At 42.6% G+C, this 22,547-nt stretch overlaps 1 protein-coding gene and 1 long non-coding RNA gene across 3 annotated transcripts in view; one reads left to right on the top strand and one right to left on the bottom strand.

The window, feature by feature from the left end:
* AAGAB (alpha and gamma adaptin binding protein) overlaps positions 1–22,547 on the bottom strand; it is a 101,140-nt gene that overhangs the window by 5,741 nt on the left and 72,852 nt on the right. The window contains exons 6-15 of one of the 2 annotated variants that reach the window (XM_060005721.1): positions 16,640–16,722; positions 15,706–15,802; positions 11,506–11,610; positions 10,984–11,033; positions 9,814–10,332; positions 7,512–7,597; positions 6,715–6,883; positions 6,211–6,390; positions 3,390–3,672; positions 2,603–2,965 (exon numbers count right to left, since the gene is read on the bottom strand). In XM_060005721.1, coding sequence (XP_059861704.1) covers positions 10,255–10,332; positions 10,984–11,033; positions 11,506–11,610; positions 15,706–15,802; positions 16,640–16,722 — 413 coding nt within the window. In that variant the 3' untranslated portion in view covers positions 2,603–2,965; positions 3,390–3,672; positions 6,211–6,390; ... (1 more) ...; positions 7,512–7,597; positions 9,814–10,254. Of the gene's footprint in view, positions 1–2,602; positions 2,966–3,389; positions 3,673–6,210; positions 6,391–6,714; positions 6,884–7,511; positions 7,598–7,688; positions 10,333–10,983; positions 11,034–11,505; positions 11,611–15,705; positions 15,803–16,639; positions 16,723–22,547 lie in introns of those variants that run through there. The other variant, XM_060005720.1, reaches the window with a different exon arrangement.
* Positions 705–3,221, top strand: LOC132420881 (uncharacterized). Its single transcript, XR_009518463.1, has 2 exons — positions 705–840; positions 2,304–3,221. It is a non-coding gene; the product is annotated as an uncharacterized lncRNA (long non-coding RNA).

The raw sequence follows: 22,547 nt of genomic DNA, 5'->3' as shown, positions 1-22,547 counted from the left end.
TCAGTGACAACTCTAGCAGTTACAGTGTGTAATAAGTACTGCTCCCAGTGACAATTAGTGAGGAAACTACTATAAGTTATTTCAACTGGAAAAAAAAGAAAAAAAAGAGCCCTCTTCTACTGGCCTTTTGCAGAATACAGCAGATGGAATTGCCACTTGCAATTGGTACTTTATACTTTGCTGCTGTTTTTGTATGAAATGACTTATCCCATATTTTTGCATGGATTTCTACCAGGAAAAATAAAGGGATTTCCTATGGAAGTCCTGTCTTAATTGCAGGTGAAGGGAAGAAAGTGTACACTTTTGGCAGGTATAAACCTCAAATGTGATGACATTTCTGATGCTATGTAGAGATGTTGGGGGCTTCCTGGGTGCCTCACTTACAGGATCCTAGGCCTCTGAAGCTCCAGCCCTGAAGTTTCCAGGTAGGAGAGCTGCTTGCCAAGCCTCCAGAGGACACAGGAAGAGACAAGAGTACCTTGCCAGAGCTGGACTGGTCTTTGCGCAGGACTGTCGACACAGAGCCGGAGACGGTGTGTAGTCCCTCACTCCACCTGAGGGGGCCAGATACTGCAAGTCTGAAGTTCGTGCCTGGTATGAAATGATGGTGGACTGCTTCTTTTAGATACAGGAAATCATCTGAACCTCCTGGATGTGTGTTCCTGCTCCCAGTCAGGTCTGAGACTCATGGTATGACTTCTTATTCCATTTTGGCCTCGGCTGAAGCCATCGTGGTGCCCCCTCTAGAAGCCATGGAGAGCAGTCTCTGAGGGCCCGCGTTCTCCACCTGCTAACGTGATCTCCTGTGAGGGCTTCCTACGGCGCACAGCTGTCCCCCAGGTACTTGGGAACCGGCTTCAGGTACAGCCCAATTTGGGTGATCTTGTTGGTCACATCTGGCTGCATTTGGATGGTGTCTCAGAACCCTCAGTGCTCAAAGCTAAAGGCTACTTCTAGGAGGCGTGAAGTTTTAATTTTGTGTTTTTCCGAGAGCTACTTGCTTGGCCCTTTTTCTTTATAGACTAGACTGCTGGAGGAGGATGAGAGGAAAAAGTGGGAAAGCCCACCTTCAGCACCATTGAAAAGAAATTTGGTTGTACCCAGAGGTTAGGATCTGGTTTCATTCCCACCCTAGAGGCTGCGTAGGTGGCTTTGAGGCACATGTAATATTAGTGTCCTTCAAGTCATAAAAATAGTTTAAAAATCCTATTGCCTGAAGGCATTTATACATTGAAAAACTTAAAGGACAGCTGCAAGGGGCAGGAGGAAATCGGGGCAGTTCTGGGGGGTGACGGTGGCTGTTGGAGACCCTGTTCAGTGCCGTTGTCCAGGCTGCACAACGTGCCTCGCTTCCCTGCCCCGGGCTCCCCGCCAGGCCACCTTCACCTTGCGGCTTGTGCTGACGCTGACCTGAGAGCAGCTAGAGCGCGGGGGCCCTGGATCCTGGCCTCAGCGCCTCCCTCAGGAGCCAGCTTGTATTCCCTTTCTTCTCCGCCCACTCCCTCCCCCCTCCTAACTTTATTTAGTACTTGGAGCCTTCCAGTGCAAGTAGGTAGCCGCCCCAGCGGTTCGGGTTACAGGCCTGTGCTGGCCAGTCTTCTCTGCTGGCCACCTTCCTGGCAGGCTGCAGATCTGACATTCTGAGACAAGCCCAGAGTCAGGAGCGGGGACTTGGACTCTTAGGAAGAACAGACATGAGGGCAAGGCTGCTGGCAGACTTTTCCATTGTCCTTATGTTGTCTGTGCTGTATTTTTTTATTTACCATGGTGATTATTTTTTTAAATCATTGTTAATGTATTGGAATGAGCTGTAGCACGTATCTTGTGCTTAGTTTGTTTTTCTCCATCTCCCTCTGGCTTCCTAGAGTTTGGACGTATTCCAGGGCTAAATGCTTTTACTCACGCCGCAGAAAAAGGTTTTCTTTAAGTAACGCGTGCATGTCATGCATGTATGTGAGTAGCTTGGGGAGACGGCAGATATCTGATTTCATTCTCAGCCCCAAGCTGCCATTTCTGAGGCTCCGTGAGGGTCTCTGGGGTGAGAGCTCACATTAGAGCTCTCATTAGGCCACTCTCTGTAGTCCTTAAAAGGAGAAGGGAGGGACAGGAATCTGCAGACTGCTCAGGGGACTGTTTGCCAAGGGGGTTACCAAGTAGCAAGAGAGGGCATGAGTTTGGTTCCGGGCCCTGTGTCTTACTGTGTGACTAAGTGGCACAGTTGGGAGTTTTTCCCAAATCTACATCTTTGCTAGAAGAAAACCTCAACACGGCTAAGTTGTACCATTTTTCTTGGTGTGGCACAGATGTTCCCTTCTCGAACCCCTTCAAGTGACTGACAGTCTTTCAGGAGTATCAGCCACTCCGCAAGTGGGTGGGAAAGCAGAAAAACGTATGGATCAAAAATGAGGCACCTCTGATGGAAGAGCGGGGAAATGACTTGCGCTACAGGCAACCTTTCAGAAACACAGCTACCACATGCAAAAACTCGCGTATTGTGTAAACTGGATTGAGAAATTCTCTCAAGTGATCCTGTAATTTTTTTCTTTTATGCTAAAGTAATGTACACTCGAGCATTCTGGTGTTTTTATATTTATGTAATAATTTCTTAAAACCATTCAAGACAGATAACTATTTAATTTTTTGAAGAAATTTGGAAAAGGCTCTCCTCCCAAGGACAGTGGCTGGGAAGAGACGGGGCACAGCCAGTTCCAAACGCTGGTAGAGGGTGCAGTGGCTTTTGGGCTCAGCACCTGGGACGACTGACCCAGGCTGGCTCCCCACGTGGCAGCATGTGACACAGGCAGCTCAGAGTCGAATACAGGCCCTTACGTGGGGGCCTCTGAACCAAGCCCCTCTCCCTTCCTAGGGGTGAGAACTGTCCAGAGGGATGAAGCCATCTTCCTCCAGGAAGCCTTCATTCACCCTCAGTGCTGCTGTTGCAACTAGGCTGTTCTGGGCAGGACGCCTGTTTGGGTGTGCGTTTGGGTGGGGAAAAAGAACGCGGAGGATGTTGATTACCTTCCCTTCTCAGCCAGCCTGACCTTTTAATACCTTTGTAAAAAGCATGTATGTATTTATAGTGTTTTAGATTTTTCTAACTTTTATCTTAAGAGCAGAGCACCTGTTTAAGCATTGTACCCCCTATTGTTAAAGAACTGTGTCCTCTCTCTCCTTCTCTCTCCCCTGTAAGTGCCCTTCTAATAAACTTTTCATTGAAAAGCTGCTGGGCCAGAAGCTCGCTCTCATTCTCGCTGCCATGTCTGAGTGGAGAGGAGAGGTTAAAGGGCCCCAGGGGCTTCAGAGAAACGTGTCTCCAAGCCCAAGTGCACTTTGACCAAGGATGTGCCAGGTCCCATTCTGCCACAGCCCCGCTGCCCTCATTCACTCACCGAGGGCAACACGCAGTGCCAGCCAGTCCTGCAGGGATAGCAGGAGCCTCCGGGTCAGGCACGTGAAGGTGTCCAGTCTCCCAGTTGGCGTGCCTCCCAGCGCTGCACAAGTCCCAGCGACGCTGTCTCCGCGTTGTTACTTCGCGTTCATTCCCTTTGTATTTGAGAGCCTTTGGCAAGTGCGTGGACGCCACCGGATTAATCTTGCCACAGGCAATGGAGGTAGGTTTCAGGTTCCGAAAGAAGCAGGTTTCCACACTCTCCAGCTCACATGACTTCGCTCCTGTGAAAATCCATTTTAAATTCCAAACGCCCAAGGAGAAAGAGGCTTCAAAACTGTTTTCCATGGCCGAATCTTACACTGACCCCAGCTGATGTGGATTAAGAAACAGGATGATGAAAATGAATAAACAATTTCGGGGAGGCGGAAGGGAGCTGGCATAATTCTCTAGCTGGGCCACTTCTACAGCAGCCTTCCCTCCCTGGACCTCACCGGAGTCCACACATGCTGTACCAGGAGGGAGGCAGATTTCCCAGGAATGGCACCCACGTGCCTATAGGTTTGGCCTCCATGAACTACATCAAATCCCCACCTTCATTGTTATTTGGCCAGTTCTAGCCTCCCACCCCTAAACGACTTTCCCCAAGGTTTTATCTAGTCAGTCTCTCGGCAAAATGACTCGCACATCCCTACCTCTAAACCAACCTGTTCCTTGAGCGCCACAACTTTAAATTCCGGCTGCCTGTGAAACGCGATCCAAAACAACTCCCCCAAACTGAATCATCTCCCGTCTTGCCCAAGCAAGCTCCCTTTCCTGACTCTCTGTGTTTATCGGGAGCCCCCCCCCCCCCGCCGCCCCACCTTCTCCAAGTCCTGGGTAGCTTGATGCTTTTCTTTTCCTTGCTCCCCGCCACCTCCCACCTCTGCAGCTGCCCCTGGTGATCCAGCCTCCCTTTTGGAAAGGCCCTGAATGTCCGCTCTCCTCTTTTTCTCAGGCCTGCACCTCCCCCGTCAATGGGGGTATCCCCAGACCAGTGTATGTACTCTTGACATTCCTCCCTGAGAGAGCTCATCTAACCTGTGTGATTTCAAGCCACGTAAATGCTAAGGACTCCCAAATCAGTATTTCTAGCCCAAACATCAATCCCCAGCTTCAGACTCATATCCAACAGCCTGCTGGCTACTGGTAAGTGGAGGTGCCACAAGTGCCTCAAAACTCAGTTTAAAAACCGGAAGTCATCCTTGCCCTTACTGAACCATCGCCCTCTCCTGGCCTTCAGTCCCGCTTTATCAAAATCCTTTACTCAGCCCATGGCCACGAAGTCACAGTCGTCCACCACTCCCTCACGCCCCACATCCGACCAGCCCTGTCCCTCCGTGCTCTCGGCCCTGTACTCCAGGCCCTCTGTCACCTGGACAACTGCATGGCTTCCTAACCACTCTTTGAGCCTCCAGCCTGCTTTCCCATAAATGTACCATCCACACTGCCCCCAGTGGCCTCCCTGACCTTAGACGGCGCCAGAGTCCACAGCACAAATTCTAAGGCCTTTAACATGGGCCACATGACCCTTACCACCTGGCCCCTGTCCAGCTCTCACAGCTTGCTGCCTCGCCCCTGCAACCCAGTGTCGTGTTAAGCGCAGTTCCTCATGTATCACACCAGTCCACACCCTGCTTCTCCCACCCTGCCTGACACCACCAATGCACCGGGCTAACCTTCCCGAATGCTCTGAGACTCGCTTCAGAAAGGAAGCCTTTTGTGACTCTTCCTTGAGAGCAGGGTCTATATCTCATTCTTGTATCCTCAGCTGCTTTTGGCCACCACATATTTTTGCTGGATTCACTGAATGAATTGGTACCTGTATCTAGTAGATTTTACCTTAGCAATGTCTTTTCCATCCATTTTCACTGTGCTGTCCTATACAAATCCTTATGTATGGTTGAAGGAATACCACCAAAACAAAGTTCCTGATTACCTTTTATCACAGCTAGTCCAATATTCTCCTAATTTGTCACCCTCTAGTCCAGGGATGGCAAGTACAGGGCAAAATTACCAACTTTCACTAGTTCTCTATCCATGCAAAAACCACTCATCACAGTGCTGGGTCCATTCTCAGCTTCAGAATCCTTCTCAACACAGCTCTCCAGGCAGACTGGTAATCAATTGGTGTTGGCTAGTCCTGCTGCCAGATTTTCCTGGAATTAATTACAGTTACATGTCTTCTACTCGAAACCCGCTGGCTCCTTGATTACCTCCCGAGTAGGCACAAAGCGGAATTCCAAGGTTCTCAGCATCACTCCATCCTTATCTACCACCATTTCTCTAGCTGGACTACTGGGGTTTCCCCAACATAACCCCTTGCTTTCTTATCTCCATACCTTTGTTCATGCCATAGCTTCCACTAAGAATTTTGCAGCCTTCATCCACGTATCTGCCCAAATTCTTATCCCCAAACGCTCAAGTCAAGCATCACTTCCTCAAAGTCAATGGGTCTCAAAGTGTGGTCTCTGGTCAGCAACATCAGTATCCCCTGGAAAGTTAGAAACCCACATTCCCCCAGACCTCCTGAATCAGAAGTCCTGGGGTGGGGCCCTCCAGGTGATTCCAACGTGGGCTCACGATTGAGAACCACTGCTCCAAGATGCACATCACGCTCTTCCCAACCCACTCGGCGCTCTCCTTCCACAGCAATTAAGGCTGGACACAGCACTCTTCACATCCTGCCCAGCATTCGACCTTTTGTAGCCTCACTTTGCTCGCCCCCTTCTCCCACCTGAGTTAGACAATGAGCTGCTAGGGAACAGAACCCACGTCCTTACCCAAGTCTGCAGGTTCGGCCACGGCCAGCACAGTCTGTCACCAAGAAGGGTCCCAGCCAGTGCTGACTGCACTGAGTCCTTGTTTCAGCTCTCATCAGGATCAAGGAACAGGTTGCAGTTGCTCGTCCTTAACTTCAAATTTGAGGCCTTCTAACACCATTAATGACTTCCTGAGATTTCCTGGAACAACAGGATTGATGCAGACCATGTCCTTGGGCTTCAAAGGAACAGACTCTTCTCTCCTAAATTATGCTGCTGTTTCCATAAAGTTCCTACCCCAGGCCTCACTCAGCCTACATTTTGTAGCATTAAAGCCACCTGGTTGATAAGAGAAAAGGGAGAGGCAGTGGTTGGTCACATGCTTCACAGGAGAACCCGGGAGGCTTTCTGTGACCCATTTATGCCTCGCAGATTTATAGCTGTGAGGATCAAGTATTTGAGCCTATCAACATATACACAGATAAAAAAGGATTTTAGAGGAAAAAAAAAGTTTTCTTCCCAAACCTGTGTTCTAAAGATGCAGTTAGTTATAACCATTAAGTCCAGGTTTTGAATCAATACTTTTCCAACAGGAAACAAAGTAGAACAGCACATCATTTAGAGCTGGGCCAGGGCTCAGTAGTGTTCAACAAAAGATCACGCTGTTGCTATTACCTCTTTTCAATTCTTCATTCTGCAAATCAAAGAAACACCTCAGAATCGAGAAAGATACTTCCTATACTAGAGGAACTGTAACACACACTTAACTCTGAATAAAGACACCTACATTAGGAGCAAGGCTGGTGATGTTAATAACAGGCACAGGTAATGCCCAAAATATAAAACTTAGAAAACGTCTAAGACCCTTTCTGCAAGAGCTTACATGCCAAAGGGGCAAGGATGGATCACTAAACTAAACCCCAAGTGGAATCTAAGTCAAAACTAGAACTTTGCCCTGCACTGTGAGCATGATGCTTTCAGGAACATACAAATTATGGGCAAGTGAATTGTTACAGTGTTGTTTTTAAATCTTGTACTAAGGGGGTACACTTGACCTGATTTTTCACACGTTCTCCTCCTACAGTCCTCTATAAGATGGGTATTTAATGATAGAATGCTGTAGCTAAACTGTCTTGCCTATTTTAAAGTTTTTTGGGTCGGGGGTGAAAGGCAGCTCTTAACTCATCCAGCATTCTCGGTCTCCATCAGTCAGAACGTTCAATGAATCAAACCGCTGACCACACTGGACACATGTTGGCTAAATTTAGCTTTGTATCAGCAAACACTCCAGCTCAGAATAGTTCAGGGAGCTCTCATCTTACCCTTAGACAGTGATTCTTCAAAGACTGTTTTTCCACGGCAGGCCAAGGCAGGGCAAGGGGCACTCCACGTGCTCTCTCGATGGCCACTGTCAAGAGACTGACCCAAGGTTAAGGGAATCTGACAGGCCACGGCAAAAATGTTTATCCTCACCTCTAAACAAAAATGTTTATCCTCACCTCTCCATGTTAGCAACCTTCGTTGCTAACACGAAGTTAGCAACGGATCACATTTCCTTTGTTATAAGTAGTTTGCAGTAATGGCTTGACACGCTCTATGGGCCTTGAACCACATCCCATATTACTCAGCCATCTAAGTCTAGCATCCCTGAATCTCCAGCTTCTCTGAATTAGATGTGGCCAAGTTCTATAAAAAGAGAGCAAGCAAACTGGTTCTGTCAATCTTCTCATATTCTGGCAGGATAACATATCTTAAAATTATAAAAATATCTATGTCTTCATCACTCTAAAATTATTACATAACATATGATTTTCTCAGGGAAGTAAAAAGTTTATTCTTATCTCTCCCTACCTCCCAACACTCATGGACCTTAAAACTTTAGGATCATGGTCATCAAAACTATTGAATGCAAGTCCAAACCAGCTTTAAGTGCCCACTATGTGCCAGACACCGTGCTACACAAATAGAAAAATGTTTAAGGAAAAAAAAAAGCCGAGGTTCTTGTTTTAAATCCCAGATGGACAGTCCATAATAACTTATGGTGGCATGTACATAGGTCACTTTAGATAGAATGCAATTTTTATTACACTATTAGCTCATGATCACTCTTCTTAAAATGGGCCTTTAGTAGGTACCGCTGGACACTTTAATCTCACATCTCCCCTAGAAGGGGCCAATACCCCCAGATAGCTGAGATCTTGAAAACATGACTTGATATTATACATTTAAATGGTGGATTCTAAAAGAGTGAGTTTGACAAACTCTTAGATTATTTGCTGTTTACGCCTAATCCAATAAAGGAAGGCTTCCCCACCCCCCCAAAAAAAACCAACAAAATCATAAAAATACACATAAGCAGACTTTATAAATAAATCACATTTTAATCACCTGGCTTTGTTTAATCCACAAAATCAAGTTCACAGCCTTTTCTAGTTTGTTTTCCCTAACCACGTGACCTAATGTATTTTCTGAAACCTTTCATGTTTTAAGAAAAATATGTTCCACCTTTCATCTTGCAACCCCAGGGCCAGCTTCCCTTATATTCCCAGTCAATGGCTGATGCAGTTACCTCAAAGAAACACTGATGGAATGATGGTAAACTACAGTCTCAAAGACCTTCAGATAGTGAAAACAGAAAAGAAAGAAAAAGAAAAAAGTATCAAGCAAGATAGCCTCCAATGTTGCCTGGAATGGCTCCAATCACTGAAACCTTCCCTCCTGCGGTCACCCTGGCCCAGAACCTGGAGCATTCCAGTCATTCTGCCATCTGTCAGGTTCTGCAGTGCTTAGAAGGTGTTGCACAAAGGTGTCTGAAACTTGTTTCTGCTGGTGACCTAAGAGGTTCCTACCCACACTAGGCCAGCAGCAGTTCTCAGGCCATGTGCCCTGAGCCAGTTTAGAGCCATGGCAGTGACTACCACAGTAAAGGCTCATGACATGCATTACAAAGTGCCTACGAAAACAGAAATAAGGATTACATTTGCTCTATTTCCCACTCTTCCTCTGGAAACGTTCCCCTTGGTGATCAGTTCCTCTAGAGGTGACCCACCCAGCCCTGGAAGTAACACAAGGTACTCAGGGATTCACTGCCTAACATTTCATATCCTTTCCCACCAAGCCCACTCCTTAGTGTTACTATTTTGGCAGTGATCTCTGGCTTTCAGAAAGAGAAAAGGAAACTTGCCTTGTTTTGAGGGTATGAGTTGTGACAACACAGCTCTGCCATCTCAAGTAGCGAACTCTAAGAAAGAAAACTTTCTCCACGGTAACACTAATGCAAAAATCTCAGGATATGATCATACCGTCTCAGTGGCCTACAGAGGGAATTCCTTAAGCTTCTCTCTCTCTTACACACGCATACCGACAGACCCACCACTTGGTAGAGGAGGGTTTATTTTATCCTTACCAGAGTGGGAAACCCTTGCATCATTTACTACAGTCTAAAAATTCACAATGGTTTCTCAATACTTTCTAGCATGAGCTCAGATACTGTACTTCAAATGAAATGCCCAGATGCATTTTTTTTTTTTTCCAGCTAGAGACTAACCTGAGGGCCAGTGGCTTTGGCACATAGTCTATACTACAGCACAGATTAAATCTTTCCTCCCATCAAAAGCGTCAAACCTCAGAGCAGCAAGTTCCTTGACAGAAAGAATCCAGAACCCAGGAAAGGTGGCACAGGCTCCCGATCTGCAGTGATCACGTGTGAACGTGGGGAACGCTGCTTAGAAGACTGACCAGGAATGGCCTGGTGGTTCTTCGCCTTTAACTTGGTCCCATCACACAGGCCTTGGAGCCTCATCCCACCCCTGTTCCTAGAGCAAAAAAGTGTATTTGAGAATTCCTCACTCCTTATTGTCATTCTCACTCCCCCACGATATTCTGAGGGAGGAGAGATGTCTGCTTTACCCCCTACTAAAAACTAAAATTCACGGGAGCCTATAAACAAGTCAGGTGGCCAACATGATGATGGGGAGCTCAGCAAAAGATGACTGGGTTGAGTAGGGAAGTAGCTCAGGTAGAGGGAGCTAGGGTCTTTGGTAGTCAAGCCCTAGCATGAATAATTTAGTGTTCTTCATCAGACGAAAGGCCTTCAATTTCATCTCTGTCTCCCCCAATTGCCATCCAGAAAGCTTTGGCCACCTGTGGAGAGAAGCAAGCAACAAACTGTAGGCAACAACCGAATTTCAGCTCGTTTCATATGTTATACACAGAACTGATTAAGACTTAAAATTCTACACCCTGCCCTCCAGCGCTCAGGCAACATCTATCAAAACCCCCTGAACACCCTGACCCCATGACTTCTACTCCTAGACTTTTTACTGAGGATATAATCAGAGCTGTTTACACAGGTGATGTATAAGGATACACACAGCTTCACTACAGAAGAAAAAAAAAGGCACATGACCTAAATGTCCAAAACGGAAACTGGATACATTATGACACATTTATACAATGGAATACCATAAACCATATACGTTTCCTGCCAAGAACGTGTTGTGTTGGTAATAACCAAACCAAACCAAACCAAATAACTAAGCGTTTTCCAGCCTAACAGCTAAGAAGGCAAACATCCTGAGTCTCAATGTTCCACGTCACTCAACATACACTGGAAAATCTTGGTTTGACTGCAGCAATTATATCACTACTGGGTAAATATTCAATTAGTTATAAGTTAATAGCCAACAAAAAGTTCACAGGAAGATGCTTTAGAAGTAAACAAGTGTGATATACCATTCTTATAGCACTGGACCTGCTGTAGGTACTCAATAAATACCTGACTGATTTTCTCACCTTTTCTGCATGCAACTTTCTTTGCTCGTGAGGAAGCGTCGCAGCCTTGTCTAGGGGGAAAATATATCTTAAGAAATTCATCTAATAGCACGGGACAATCTGGAATGCATGGATGTTCTAACACTAGAAGGTGGGAAATGGGTTTCACAGACACATTTATGGTGTAGTCATTATAGCTGTTAGGAAGTTTAAGTCTTCCAAATTTTCCAGATGAGAATGATGTGAGTAAATTGGTAGGGATCTTACTGATTCCATGTTAATGAGACACACTGAAAGAAACAGAGACAGGCAAAAGAAGGGAAAGTAAGAGGAAAAAGAATGAAGAAAGAGGAAAATTTTCCCAAGGAAATTTTTACCTTGGGTACTGGAGGGTACTGGAGGATGGCACAGTCCTCCAGTACCCAAGTTTCTCAGATGAGGCCAGAGCATGGAATGCAATCAGCAGTTACAAAGTAAAATCCTACTATATAAAATAGAGGAGCATCAATACGGGAATCTGTTAGACACAATGGATCCGATTACCTTTCATTTCTTTTAACTTTGAAAATAGTCTTTCAAAATTCTCCAAATCTCCTCCACCTGTAGTAAGACTGGCTAGTTCTTGAATATCCAGGTCTAACGTGGGATCTGAAATAAGGATTCGCCACACATTATTTATGTATGTGCTAAATACACAGAATCCTAAAGCAATCAATCTGGCTTTGATGAAAGTTACCACTGAGTGAGTGCCCACTGGGGACCAGCTGTACAGCTCACGGTGCTGCATCCTGCTTGGCTGGTAGTGGGCCCTCACAAATGAACAGTAACTCATTTTATCCGTAAAACACTGTAACGAGGCAAGGAATTCTGTTTCCACTTTTCTAGAGAAAACTAGAGCTCAGAGATCAAGTGACCTTGCTCAAGGTCACAGCTAATAAGTGTGACCTTGGATTCAGACTTACATGTTTCCAATTCTAAAGGTCATGCCCTGAGCTAAGGTCCACAGATTCAATAAATGCCTGAAACTTATACCATATTTTACTGGTCAACAAATATTTTCACATCTGTTATTGACAACCATAGAAGGTGGTCAGGACAGATACCACTGTTCACAATTTACACATGAAGCAAGCTGAGTTTAAAAATGAACTCATCTAAAATTACAGCCATTCAGAGGTAGAGCCAATTTAAATTCCTTTTTCTTACCACAAATCCTTTACTATTTCTACCTCGGCATGTGGCTTCTTTATCAAACTTAGTTTTTAATCAGAATTTTCACTCAGCCTCCATTCCAGGCCAGTCACCTCTAGGATGTCTTCCCTGACCGTCCCAGCTCACAGGTCTCCTTCCTTAGGATTTGTCCCACACTTAGTGTTTATAGAGCTGTCTTGGCACTGGCATACACTACTCTGTATGCTAGCATCTGTCTACTGTTACTATAACAAATACTACAGTAAGAGAGAGAGTTTGCTTTGTCCCCACCACTGAGTGCGTTAACTTATATGATTCCATTTCATTTTTGCAACAGCGATGTGAGGAAAGATTTGTCACCCCTATTTTATAGAAGGGGAAACTAAGGCCCACGGATGCTAAATAACTTACTCAAGGTCATCTCACTACTAGTGGTAGAGCCATGATTTGAAGCCAGTTGTCCAGGATTCCAAGCCCATGACTTTACCCATTACATTACATTACAAGGCCTGTCTCTGCATTTTTAGACTATAAGCTCCTTGAAGACAAGGATGATAACATAATTCTTTACATCTACTACAATGTCATACAGATAATTTGATGTTAAAGATGCATTTGGTTAATAAATTTGCTTTAGTTCAATGGGCATGCCATGGTGGCAGTTGGTATATAGGGCTAGAGATAAAAAAATTTGTGATTAATCTGTATACATGATACCTGAACTGTGGATGTGGACAGAATCACTTCATGCTTAAATACAGGTTTGGAAGAGGAGTTTAGATGGAACATTGAGGAATGGCGATATTTAAAGGCTGGGTAAAGGAGTGTAATCTTCCAAAGCAAGAGAAGGAATCATCAGAGAGGTAGGAAGAACATCAGGAGATGTGTTGGGTGAGTCAAGAGAAGATTATGTTTCAGAAAGGGGCTGATTCATAATACTGAATGCCGCCAAGAGGTCAAGATGAGGACTGGAGGACATCTATTCGATTGAGTGGCATGGAAGTCGTTGGTGAGCTGTTTTCATGGAAAATGGGAGCAAGAGCTAGATGGGAGTGAACTGAGGAATGGAAATAAGTAAAGAGAGGAGAGAGATGTGGGGTTGAGGAAGTGTTTTACTTTTGTTTGTTTGGTTTTGTCTTTTTAAAGAATTTTGAAATAATTGTAGTCTTACAAAAAAGTTGCAAAAATAGTACAGAGCCTTCCGATATGCCCTTCCCCCACCCTCCCTCAGTGTTAACATCTTATATAAACATGGTACAATTATAAACATCACAAAGTTAATAATAGAACAATGCTACTGACTAAACTACAGACTTCATTCAACCTTCATCAGTTTTTCCACTAATATCCTTTTTTCTGTTCCAGGATCCAATTCAGGATTCTACACAGAATTTAGTGGTCAAATCTCCTTAGTCTTCTCCAATTTGTGACAGTTCCTAAGTCCTGCCTTGTCTTTCATGATTTTGACACTTCTGAAGAGTACTGGCCAGTTAGTTTGTATAATATCCCTCAATTTGGGTTTGTCTGATGTTTTCTTATTATTAGATTGAGGTTATGGACCTTTGGCAGGAACACCACAGAAGTGAGTGCCCTTTCAGTGCATCATATTGGAGGGAGATGATGTCAATATGTCCTGTTACTGGTGATGTAACCTTCATCACTTAAAGTGGTATCTGCCAGGTTTTTCCAGTATAAAGTTACTATTTTCCCCTTTGTAATAAATGACTTAGGAAAGATACCTTTTGACTATGGAAATGTCGTGTTTCTTCTTAAACTTTCATCTACTAATTTCACCATTCATCAGTGGATCTTGCCTGTGACAACTATTACTGTGGTGTGTGGCTAAGGGTAATTTTCTATTTCCTTCATAATGTCTACATGTATTAATTGGAATTCTTCTGTAAGGAGGAGCAGCCTTTTCTTTTCCAGTTATGCATTTATTCAATTATTTATTTAAATTAGTATGGATTCATGGATACGTATTTTATTCTATGGGTTACAGCCCAATACTATGTTAATTTACTTTGCTGGTCAAATTGTTCCAGCTTTAGCCATTGGAAGCTCTTGCAGGTTGGTTCCTGTGCCCTTTCAACATGCCCCCATTCTTTTCTTGAGCACTTCCTTACTTTCTGGCACCATGATGCTCCACGTTCATCCTGCATTTTTCCTGCCCCAGCCCTGAATCAACCACTTCTCCAAGTAGCCCTGGTACCTTTTCTTGGAGAATAGTATTTAGAAACCAAGATCTAAGTACTAAATATGTCCACTGGTATTATTGTTGCTTCTAGGTCCTCCCAGTGGACAGAGCATACACATATCTATATTTATTTCTCTACTGCTCTAACTATATTTTAAAACCCAAGAGTTCATACTGATACCTTCAAATTCTAGTTCAGTACCAAAGGGTTCATCCAAGCCTTCCCCTTTCCTTATTTGTAACTTCTTTCTCTGACAGTGAGAAACCTAGCTCTCATTATCTATGCTATATTTTCTTATTCTTTCAACTGTAATATATATAAAATATATTACATATAAATATTCAGAATTTCGAACCCATACCCCTGTAAGAATCAAATTTATTAAATAGAGTGCAGGATTTCTGTTCATTTCTTTTTGGTTTTGGCCTCATGGTATCCAGTCAGAATACCATTTTCCCAAATTCTTTAAGTTAGTTATTTTCCCCACATCCTTCAGTGTGGTCAATGGTTTGTTTTCATGGCAGAGATTTTAGCAGGTTTAGAAGCTAATATGAAGGGTTCAACTGAGAGGATGAGGTTGAATAAACTAGAGTGAAATTATATACCAATTTTTCCTTCTTAATATGTTTCTATAACCAATCATTTAAGTTTTCTACATGGATTATCTTACAAACAGAAAAAAAAAAGTTTTTAAAACTTATTACTGCACATGGGCCCTCTGTGGCATAAAAAGAAGTAGTGACTTCAGTAGCTCCCTGACAAAAGAACGTTTATAGTTATTGTTAACTAAGCTCCTTGGCTTTCTGGCTTTTGGGCAGCAAACTGGATTCCAGTTTCAGCTCTAGGACCTTCTTGTTAGGTGCCCTTGGACAAGTTATTAAACTGCTCTGGGCCTCATCTTCATCTCTGTAAAATAACTTCTCTGCCAAACTTCATTACCAAATGAGAATGTGGACATAAAAGAATTTTAAAAAGATACGGGAGGGCTTATAAAGCTGTATTATTCTTGTTACCATCAATTCTGACGACTGTGAAATACTATGAAAAAACTGTGTAATATGGAGATATAAAGCTGTTTCACCACCTGGTTCTGTCTGTTCTAGCTAAGATGATCGTTACCACGATCCTGCTGACAGAATCAGCAGGACAATGGTGCCCACAATTTGTAATGTATTTACTCTCCCTCCTTTTTCTGACAGCCGTCCACAAGGCTAACATTCATTTGGGGTGTACTCTCAACTTCCTTCCCTCGTCCTTATTTAAAGTCAATTTCCCCTTGGATGATTTACACCCCAATACATGGGCTACTGCAAGTTCCACAGAGCTGTCACTTAGCAGCCAGAGAGGTGCTTACCCGCGATGCTATCGACCTGAGTGTCTGTTGTATTAGAGGCACCACCTCGATGATCCAAGAGGGGTTCAGTCCTCTCTGCTGCTGGCAACTGGGGCTGCTGGTGAGGAAAATACACACAAGCAACAATTTAACAGGAGGTTGCTTCCGAACTAAATCCAAAAAGGCTCGCACTTCCACCCACTGGTTAGCTTTGGAGAAGCAGTAATAGGAGCAAGACACAAAGAGAGATGGAAGAAGGATCAAGGTCACATTAAACAAAAGGGTAAACATTCACTAATTCAGCAGTGTTTCTCCTCAAGGAAAAATTAAAAAGTATTATGATTTTGCTATTGACTATTAAAACATACTGTTTGCTTAAAGATCATGTTTTATTCAAAATCTGAAAATGTATAAGATCCTATCACAAACAGCTCAGACTGAGGAGGAAGGTCCCAGAAAGACAATGTGGCACTACGTAATGTGTTCGTGGTTCCAACCTGCCAACCCAGGCAGACCTGGACCAAAGTCCTTGAGGACAGAGGGTTGAAATCAGCCTATTTAAGCTCATTAAGGGCAAGGACCTTGCCTCAGATTGTACAGGACACAGGAAGTACTTAAAAAGAACCACTAATTTTATGTTATATTTAAAGATTTGGGGGCAACTTTATGCCTTAAGGAAATCCTAGCACATTTTTAAAAGCACTCTAGCAAAAACACATGGAACAGCCCAAATTGCAAACATCTTGAAAGGGCTTACTGCTTTAATGCTGAACTAGCCTGCTCTTAACTGCTAGCAGGCATAAAGAGGGCTGCTTTAGGTTCTCCTTTTATCTATTGATAATATTCTCTGCCACTTCTTAAATGGAAAGGAGAAAATGATGAATGGTGTAAAGATTCATAATGACGAGTAGAAATTAAAGCCAAAGAAGAGAAAACATCCAGGAAAAATCTCTACCTCTGAGTGGCAGGTCTCTGCTGATCCAGTGCTATGGTTTGCTCCAGCCAATGAGCTGAGAAGGTTAAAGCCTTGGTTCCTATCTGAAAAGAAAAAATACAATCGCTGAAATTTTTAATTTACATTTAAAACTGTTAAAATGACTGTGATGATGAAATAATAGCTATCTCCTCATTATAAAAGTTCTAGCTATAAAAAACAGTTGCTATCAATTACAGAACTCTAAATTCCAGATAACTTTAAATCACATAGTATTAGTCCAGGTCAAATATATGGCAGGGCCATTACAACAAACAAAAGGCCATTCAGTAGTTCTGTTTGCAAAGATGAACAGAACTGATGTTTTAATAGTTACTATGAACTAATACTTCAGTGTTTTAAACAATTAAAAAACATTAAAAAGAATCAATACCAAGGCATTATTATCAGGTGAAATGAACATTCACGCTTTCTTGAAATAAAGCTCTGTTTATGCAGTTAAGGTTCCCAATACTTCCGATATTTATGTTTATAATGGAGGACAAATCTAGAGCAAAATATCAGAACCCAGTCCTGATCTGACAGCGTTCCCCAGAATCACCTGGACGCTTATTAAAATTACCCAGTATTCAAGGACCCAACTTCACACTGAGGTGGCATCTATGGAACAGAGGCCAAGGAATCTGAACTTTTAGCAAGTACTCCAGGAGAGTCCTTAGGATCAGGAAAATTGGAAAAAAAACAAAAACCAAACAACAACAAAAAAAACACTGCCTGAGAGTAGAATGTGAAACCCACAATTCAAGAGTCTAGTGGTACAGAAGTCAAAGAACTGCTCTCTCAGGAAGACAACTTCTTCCCACCTTGCCTTTCCTCTCCCTATAGCTTCCCTGGACCCATTCTCATCTGTCTTCAAAACAACCTACAGACCTCCTAGGTCCTCTCCCTTGCCAGGTGAAACCTGTTGTCAGATAGTCACACAAAGTATCACAGAAAGATAACCAATTGCAGAAGACAACCTCTTCTTCCCTTTCACTTGGGGAGATCTGCCTTTTAAACTGGGAGGAAGTCCGACCGTGGCATGTGGGGTCTGGGCCTGCAGCTTTTCCCAGGCTGACCTCTCACCAGGTGGGCAGTCGCCTACTTACTGCACGTGGCTATCTACCAGAGTCAGCACCTGTGCTCTAAGGCTACAAAGGCGCTGGGCGGTACCAAGAACCTGCTGCTGCCCTGCTGCTTTTCCTGCTCCACAACCAAAGGTGCACATGTACTCCTGGAGCCCCCTCTCACTCCTTCAGCCAACCTGTCCAGTCTGAGGAACTCTCCAGCCCCAATGCCTGGATGCACCCCATCCAAGAAGCAGGGGCTGTTTTATCAGGTAGGCCGTGGAGGCTCAGAAGCTGAGAGAAGCAGATCCATGTGATGTCCCACACTGATGGTTTCACAGAGCCTGGGGGTGTTTATTCAAACATCAACATGATTCTTTCTTGTGGCCAATGTGCTATAGACTCTAAAGCAGTTGTACGCAGTTATACAATACTCAGGGATTTTACATGTCATGAGGATACATGAGAGCTCTTATAAAATACTTTAGGCTCTTTGTACAAAAGGCATTATTTGAGTAAGAGAGTACTGATGCAAGAGAGCCCTCACTTCTATTACTGGAAATAACTTGGACTGTGGGTAATTTTCAAATCAGTTCACAAATCTCTCTCCATATTCCAATTCCACGGCTTCTGTTTTTCCTTTGTTGGGCATTACCTAAACTTGGCAGGCCAAACTGCAGTCCCTGAAGAATAATACAATGCAATGTCAGTTTAGACACGTTATTAGACCAAAATGGTCTATTTAAAATGCCTCATTATTTACAGTGGCTGCCTCCAAGAAGGGGATCTGGGATGGACAGGAGTGAGAGGGAGCTGAACTAGTAACCGTATACCATAAACCTTTGTGTACCTTTTGATTTTTGTTCCATAATCATGTGTTTGCTCCATATTCATGTGTTTGCCTATTTAAAGAGATTTTTAAACGTTTAATGATTAAATGCTATGTGTATTTTACCACAATAAAAAAAAAACTGAATGTCCCAATTCTAATAATGAATAAAATTATGGAAAAGTCTAAATAGTGGGAAGAAGACTGGGCTAGTGGTCAGAAAACCTGGATTCCACTCCTGGCTCTGCCCACCTTTATGACCTTGGACAAGTCAATCAATCTTTCTGTGCCTCAATCCTCTGATCTGTAAAAAGAAGAGGGTTGCTAGACATGGTTGTTAAGGTCCTTTCTGCTTTAGATATTTGTGATTTTATAAAGTAAAATGGCATTCTTTAGCTTGATAGTTAGCTCTGAATTAGGTATTTTAAATTATTTAATAGAAAAAAAAGAACCTTAAATTCCAGAATCCTTTTAAGGTCCACAGATGACTATGAGTTTATAATCAGGTTTCAGGCTAATGAAAGCTGGAAGAACTTTTGCTCAGTATTTTCTTATAAACAATGGAGAATTTAGTCAACTAATGTGAGTTCACTCTGTTCCACTGCTTATATATATATTTTTTTCCTCTGTTCCACTGCTTATATATATATATATATTTTTTTTAACATCTTTATTGGAGTTGCTTTACAATGGTGTGTTAGTTTCTGCTTTATAACAAAGTGAATCAGTTATACATATACATATATCCCCGTATCTCCTCCCTCTTGCGTCTCCCTCCCAACCCCACCCCTCTAGGTGGTCACAAAGCACCGAGCTGATCTCCCTGTGCTATGCGGCTGCTTCCCACTAGCTATCTATTTTACATTTGGTAGTGTATATATGTCCATGCCACTCTCTCGCTTCGTCCCAGCTTACCCTTCCCCCTCCCCATGTCCTCAAGTCCATTCTCTACGTCTGCATCTTTATTCCTATCTTGCCCCTAGGTTCTTCATAACTTTTTTTTTTTAGATTCCTTATAAATGTGTTAGCATACGGTATTTATTTTTCTCTTTCTAACTTACTTCACTCTGTATGACAGACTCTACGTCCATTCACCTCACTACAAATAACTCAGTTTCGTTTCTTTTTATCGCTGAATAATAATATTCCATTGTATATATGTGCCACATCTTCTTTATCCATTCATCTGTCGATGGACACTTAGGTCGCTTCCATGTCCTGGCTATTGTAAATAGAGCTGCAATGAACACTGTGGTACATGACTCTTTTTGACCACTGCTTACATTTTAGGGAAGTTAGAGACACATAAATTTTCACAATTAGAAAAGCAATTCATTTTTGTTTATCCAAAGCAGATTGCTCGCACATTAATGTTGCTAAGAAAAACCTGGATGTTTTATACACCTACGGTTTTAAAGAAACTCTCCATTCTCCCTAGTTCAATGTTTAGCAAAATTCTGCCCATGTGCACCCACTGTAACACTATTGTTCTCATAGAAAAGAATTACCTGAATCTTTTCTTGTTTGCCAGATTTTTCTCCCCAGGATTCAGGGCATGGAAATGTCATCCCCATTAAGAAGGATTTATTCTTTTAGCAGATAGTTGTTGAAATTGGCTTTAGCATCTCTGGTTTTATTGATACCTCAAAATACTACACTAGGAAGGAATAAATTAATCTACCTACTCAGCTGATTCTTCTGGAACTTCAGAGCCACAGAAAGGAGAAGTTGTTAAGTGATGTAAAATAAGCTATTCTAGAAGGAATAGTAAGTATACTAAACTCTGGTCCTAAAAACACTAATTCAGTACCGGTCATTTGCATAAAATTCTTCCAGGAAGTGTCAGAAACAAAACCATAGCCTCTAGAATAAAGGTTAGCAATGGGAAATTCTCAAGCCTTGTGGAGGAGCTTTTATTTTATTTTTCAATAGGAAGTTTCAAGAAAACTTGAAATATATGAAACATTTGGTTATCTCTTTACAAATCTAAAGGCACACTTATTTATCTTCTGCTACAGAGGATTTATTATATTTTTTACAGAGTAAAGTATAACTCGAAGAGATTAGGTAACTTGTTCAAAGTCACATAGCTAGAACCTGAACGTGAAATCCAGAACTCTCTGATTCTAATTAATTTCCATTAAGCTCACAGGTATCATATAAAGAGCAAAGAGACATTCAATGCTTGATATACAAATACTGAATATGACAACACAGACTTGGATTAAGTGCAAAAAGATATCTTTTTATTCATATAGTTCTCTTTTGTCAGTAATCCTTCATTACTTCCCTGGTTTAGACTGATTTCAACTGAACTAAGATGAACAGCTGAGGACTGAATAATTAATCATATGCCACTTCAATGCCTCTCATTAATTTATCCCAGCCCAGCCCCCATAACTCCTGGAGGCACTGGTCACATAAAACTAGTGGCAGACAGGTGGTTAGGCCCCAGTGTCCCTTCACTGTCCCTCAAGTGTATGTAGACAAGGGTTTCTCAAATTCAGCACTACAGACATTTGAGTGTGTATGGGGACGAGGGGCAAGGGGGCGTCCTGTACATCCCCACCTATACTACCAAATGCCTATAGCACTGCCAATGTCCGCCGGGGAGAGGGGGGCAAAACTGCCTCCAATTGAGAACCACTGATATAGATCTAATTAGGACAGGAAATTTGGGGCTATAACGCTCAGGTTGTAAGTCATTTCTTGGAAGGATTTTTCAATGGAAAAATAATAAAAGCATTTAAGATTCTACCTTTACCTCCTGTCAGCATTACAAATATCCTCCTCTTACGCTGGGAAACTTCTCTAGATGATTTCAGCTCCCTCAGTGCCATTTGCCTTGTTGTCCTTACTGTGCTAGTATAAATACTTACCTTGAGTCTATCTGCCATCCTAAACTATATTATAAACTCCTTGCAGACAGAGACAGGAGCTAAGGGTTCTTCCACCTTCCTCAGCTCCCAGCACAGTGCTAAGTGTACAGGGGGGATGCTGAGATATCTGCTGACAGCCTGACATGACTGTCAGACAGAGACTGCAAGCATTAGAGAAGGTTGGAAAATAAGCATATATTTTATCTCACATTCCACTTCTGTTTGACAAATGGAAATGAAATGTTTTTAAAATCACAAAAGAATTAGAACCAATCTATTCTCTTTTACTAAACTACTGCTTGAAAAAGGTAAAACTTTAAAGCATATTATTAAAAACAGTGCTTCTTTAGGAAAATAGGATTAAGCACTAAATCTGGCTCCATCATTAGCTTTGGATTCAGAAAAGTGAACCTCTGCTCTCCCTCTGACACCTGGGACACGTGCTCACAAGTCAAGAACTGTCTCTGCCAATACTTGAACATATAAGGAACTTTCTGGTGACCAGAAAGTAACCAGACTATGTTTTTTTGCCCTTTTTCCTGATTGTAAATGATATGTTCATTGTATAAAATTTGGAAAATAGAGAAAAGTATAAAGAAGAAAACGAAATCACCAAAGATGTCAATTAATACTTTGGTAAATGTCCTTCTTTTTTTCTGTGCATGCATACACACAAATTCTTAACAAACTGAATTAAACATCAGAATGAGTACTGTTTTTTACCAAAGTTGTAAAGGAAAGCTTTACATTAATTCCAATAATGGTTCCACCGTAAGTCCTATCTCCAGAGCCTGAAGCACCCTCTTGAAAATCCTCAAAGGAATGTTTACAATCAAGTCAAAAACCATTCAGAACCAAGTGTGGGGAATAATGAGAGTGAACGAAACAAAACTTTACCATGAAGAAAAAGATGACTTTTCTTATGTGGTTCATAACCAGCTCTAAAAATAATTCCAAAGAATGACTACCTAAAATGTTTTGCAAGGTGGCCACAGAGGGAGGCCTGCAGTGCCTTCGTGGTGACTAATTTGAAGTGCTCCCCACCATTTGTTTGCCTATGGACAATTTTGCGGGTGATTTTTTAAAAAACAAAGTCTCATTGTTTTACCCATACA

This window comes from Delphinus delphis, chromosome 2, assembly GCF_949987515.2.
Source record: "Delphinus delphis chromosome 2, mDelDel1.2, whole genome shotgun sequence".
In the NCBI taxonomy this organism is placed as follows: domain Eukaryota; kingdom Metazoa; phylum Chordata; class Mammalia; order Artiodactyla; family Delphinidae; genus Delphinus; species Delphinus delphis.
Note: the sequence above shows the minus strand (reverse complement) of the source record. Positions and strands in the feature narration are given on the sequence as shown.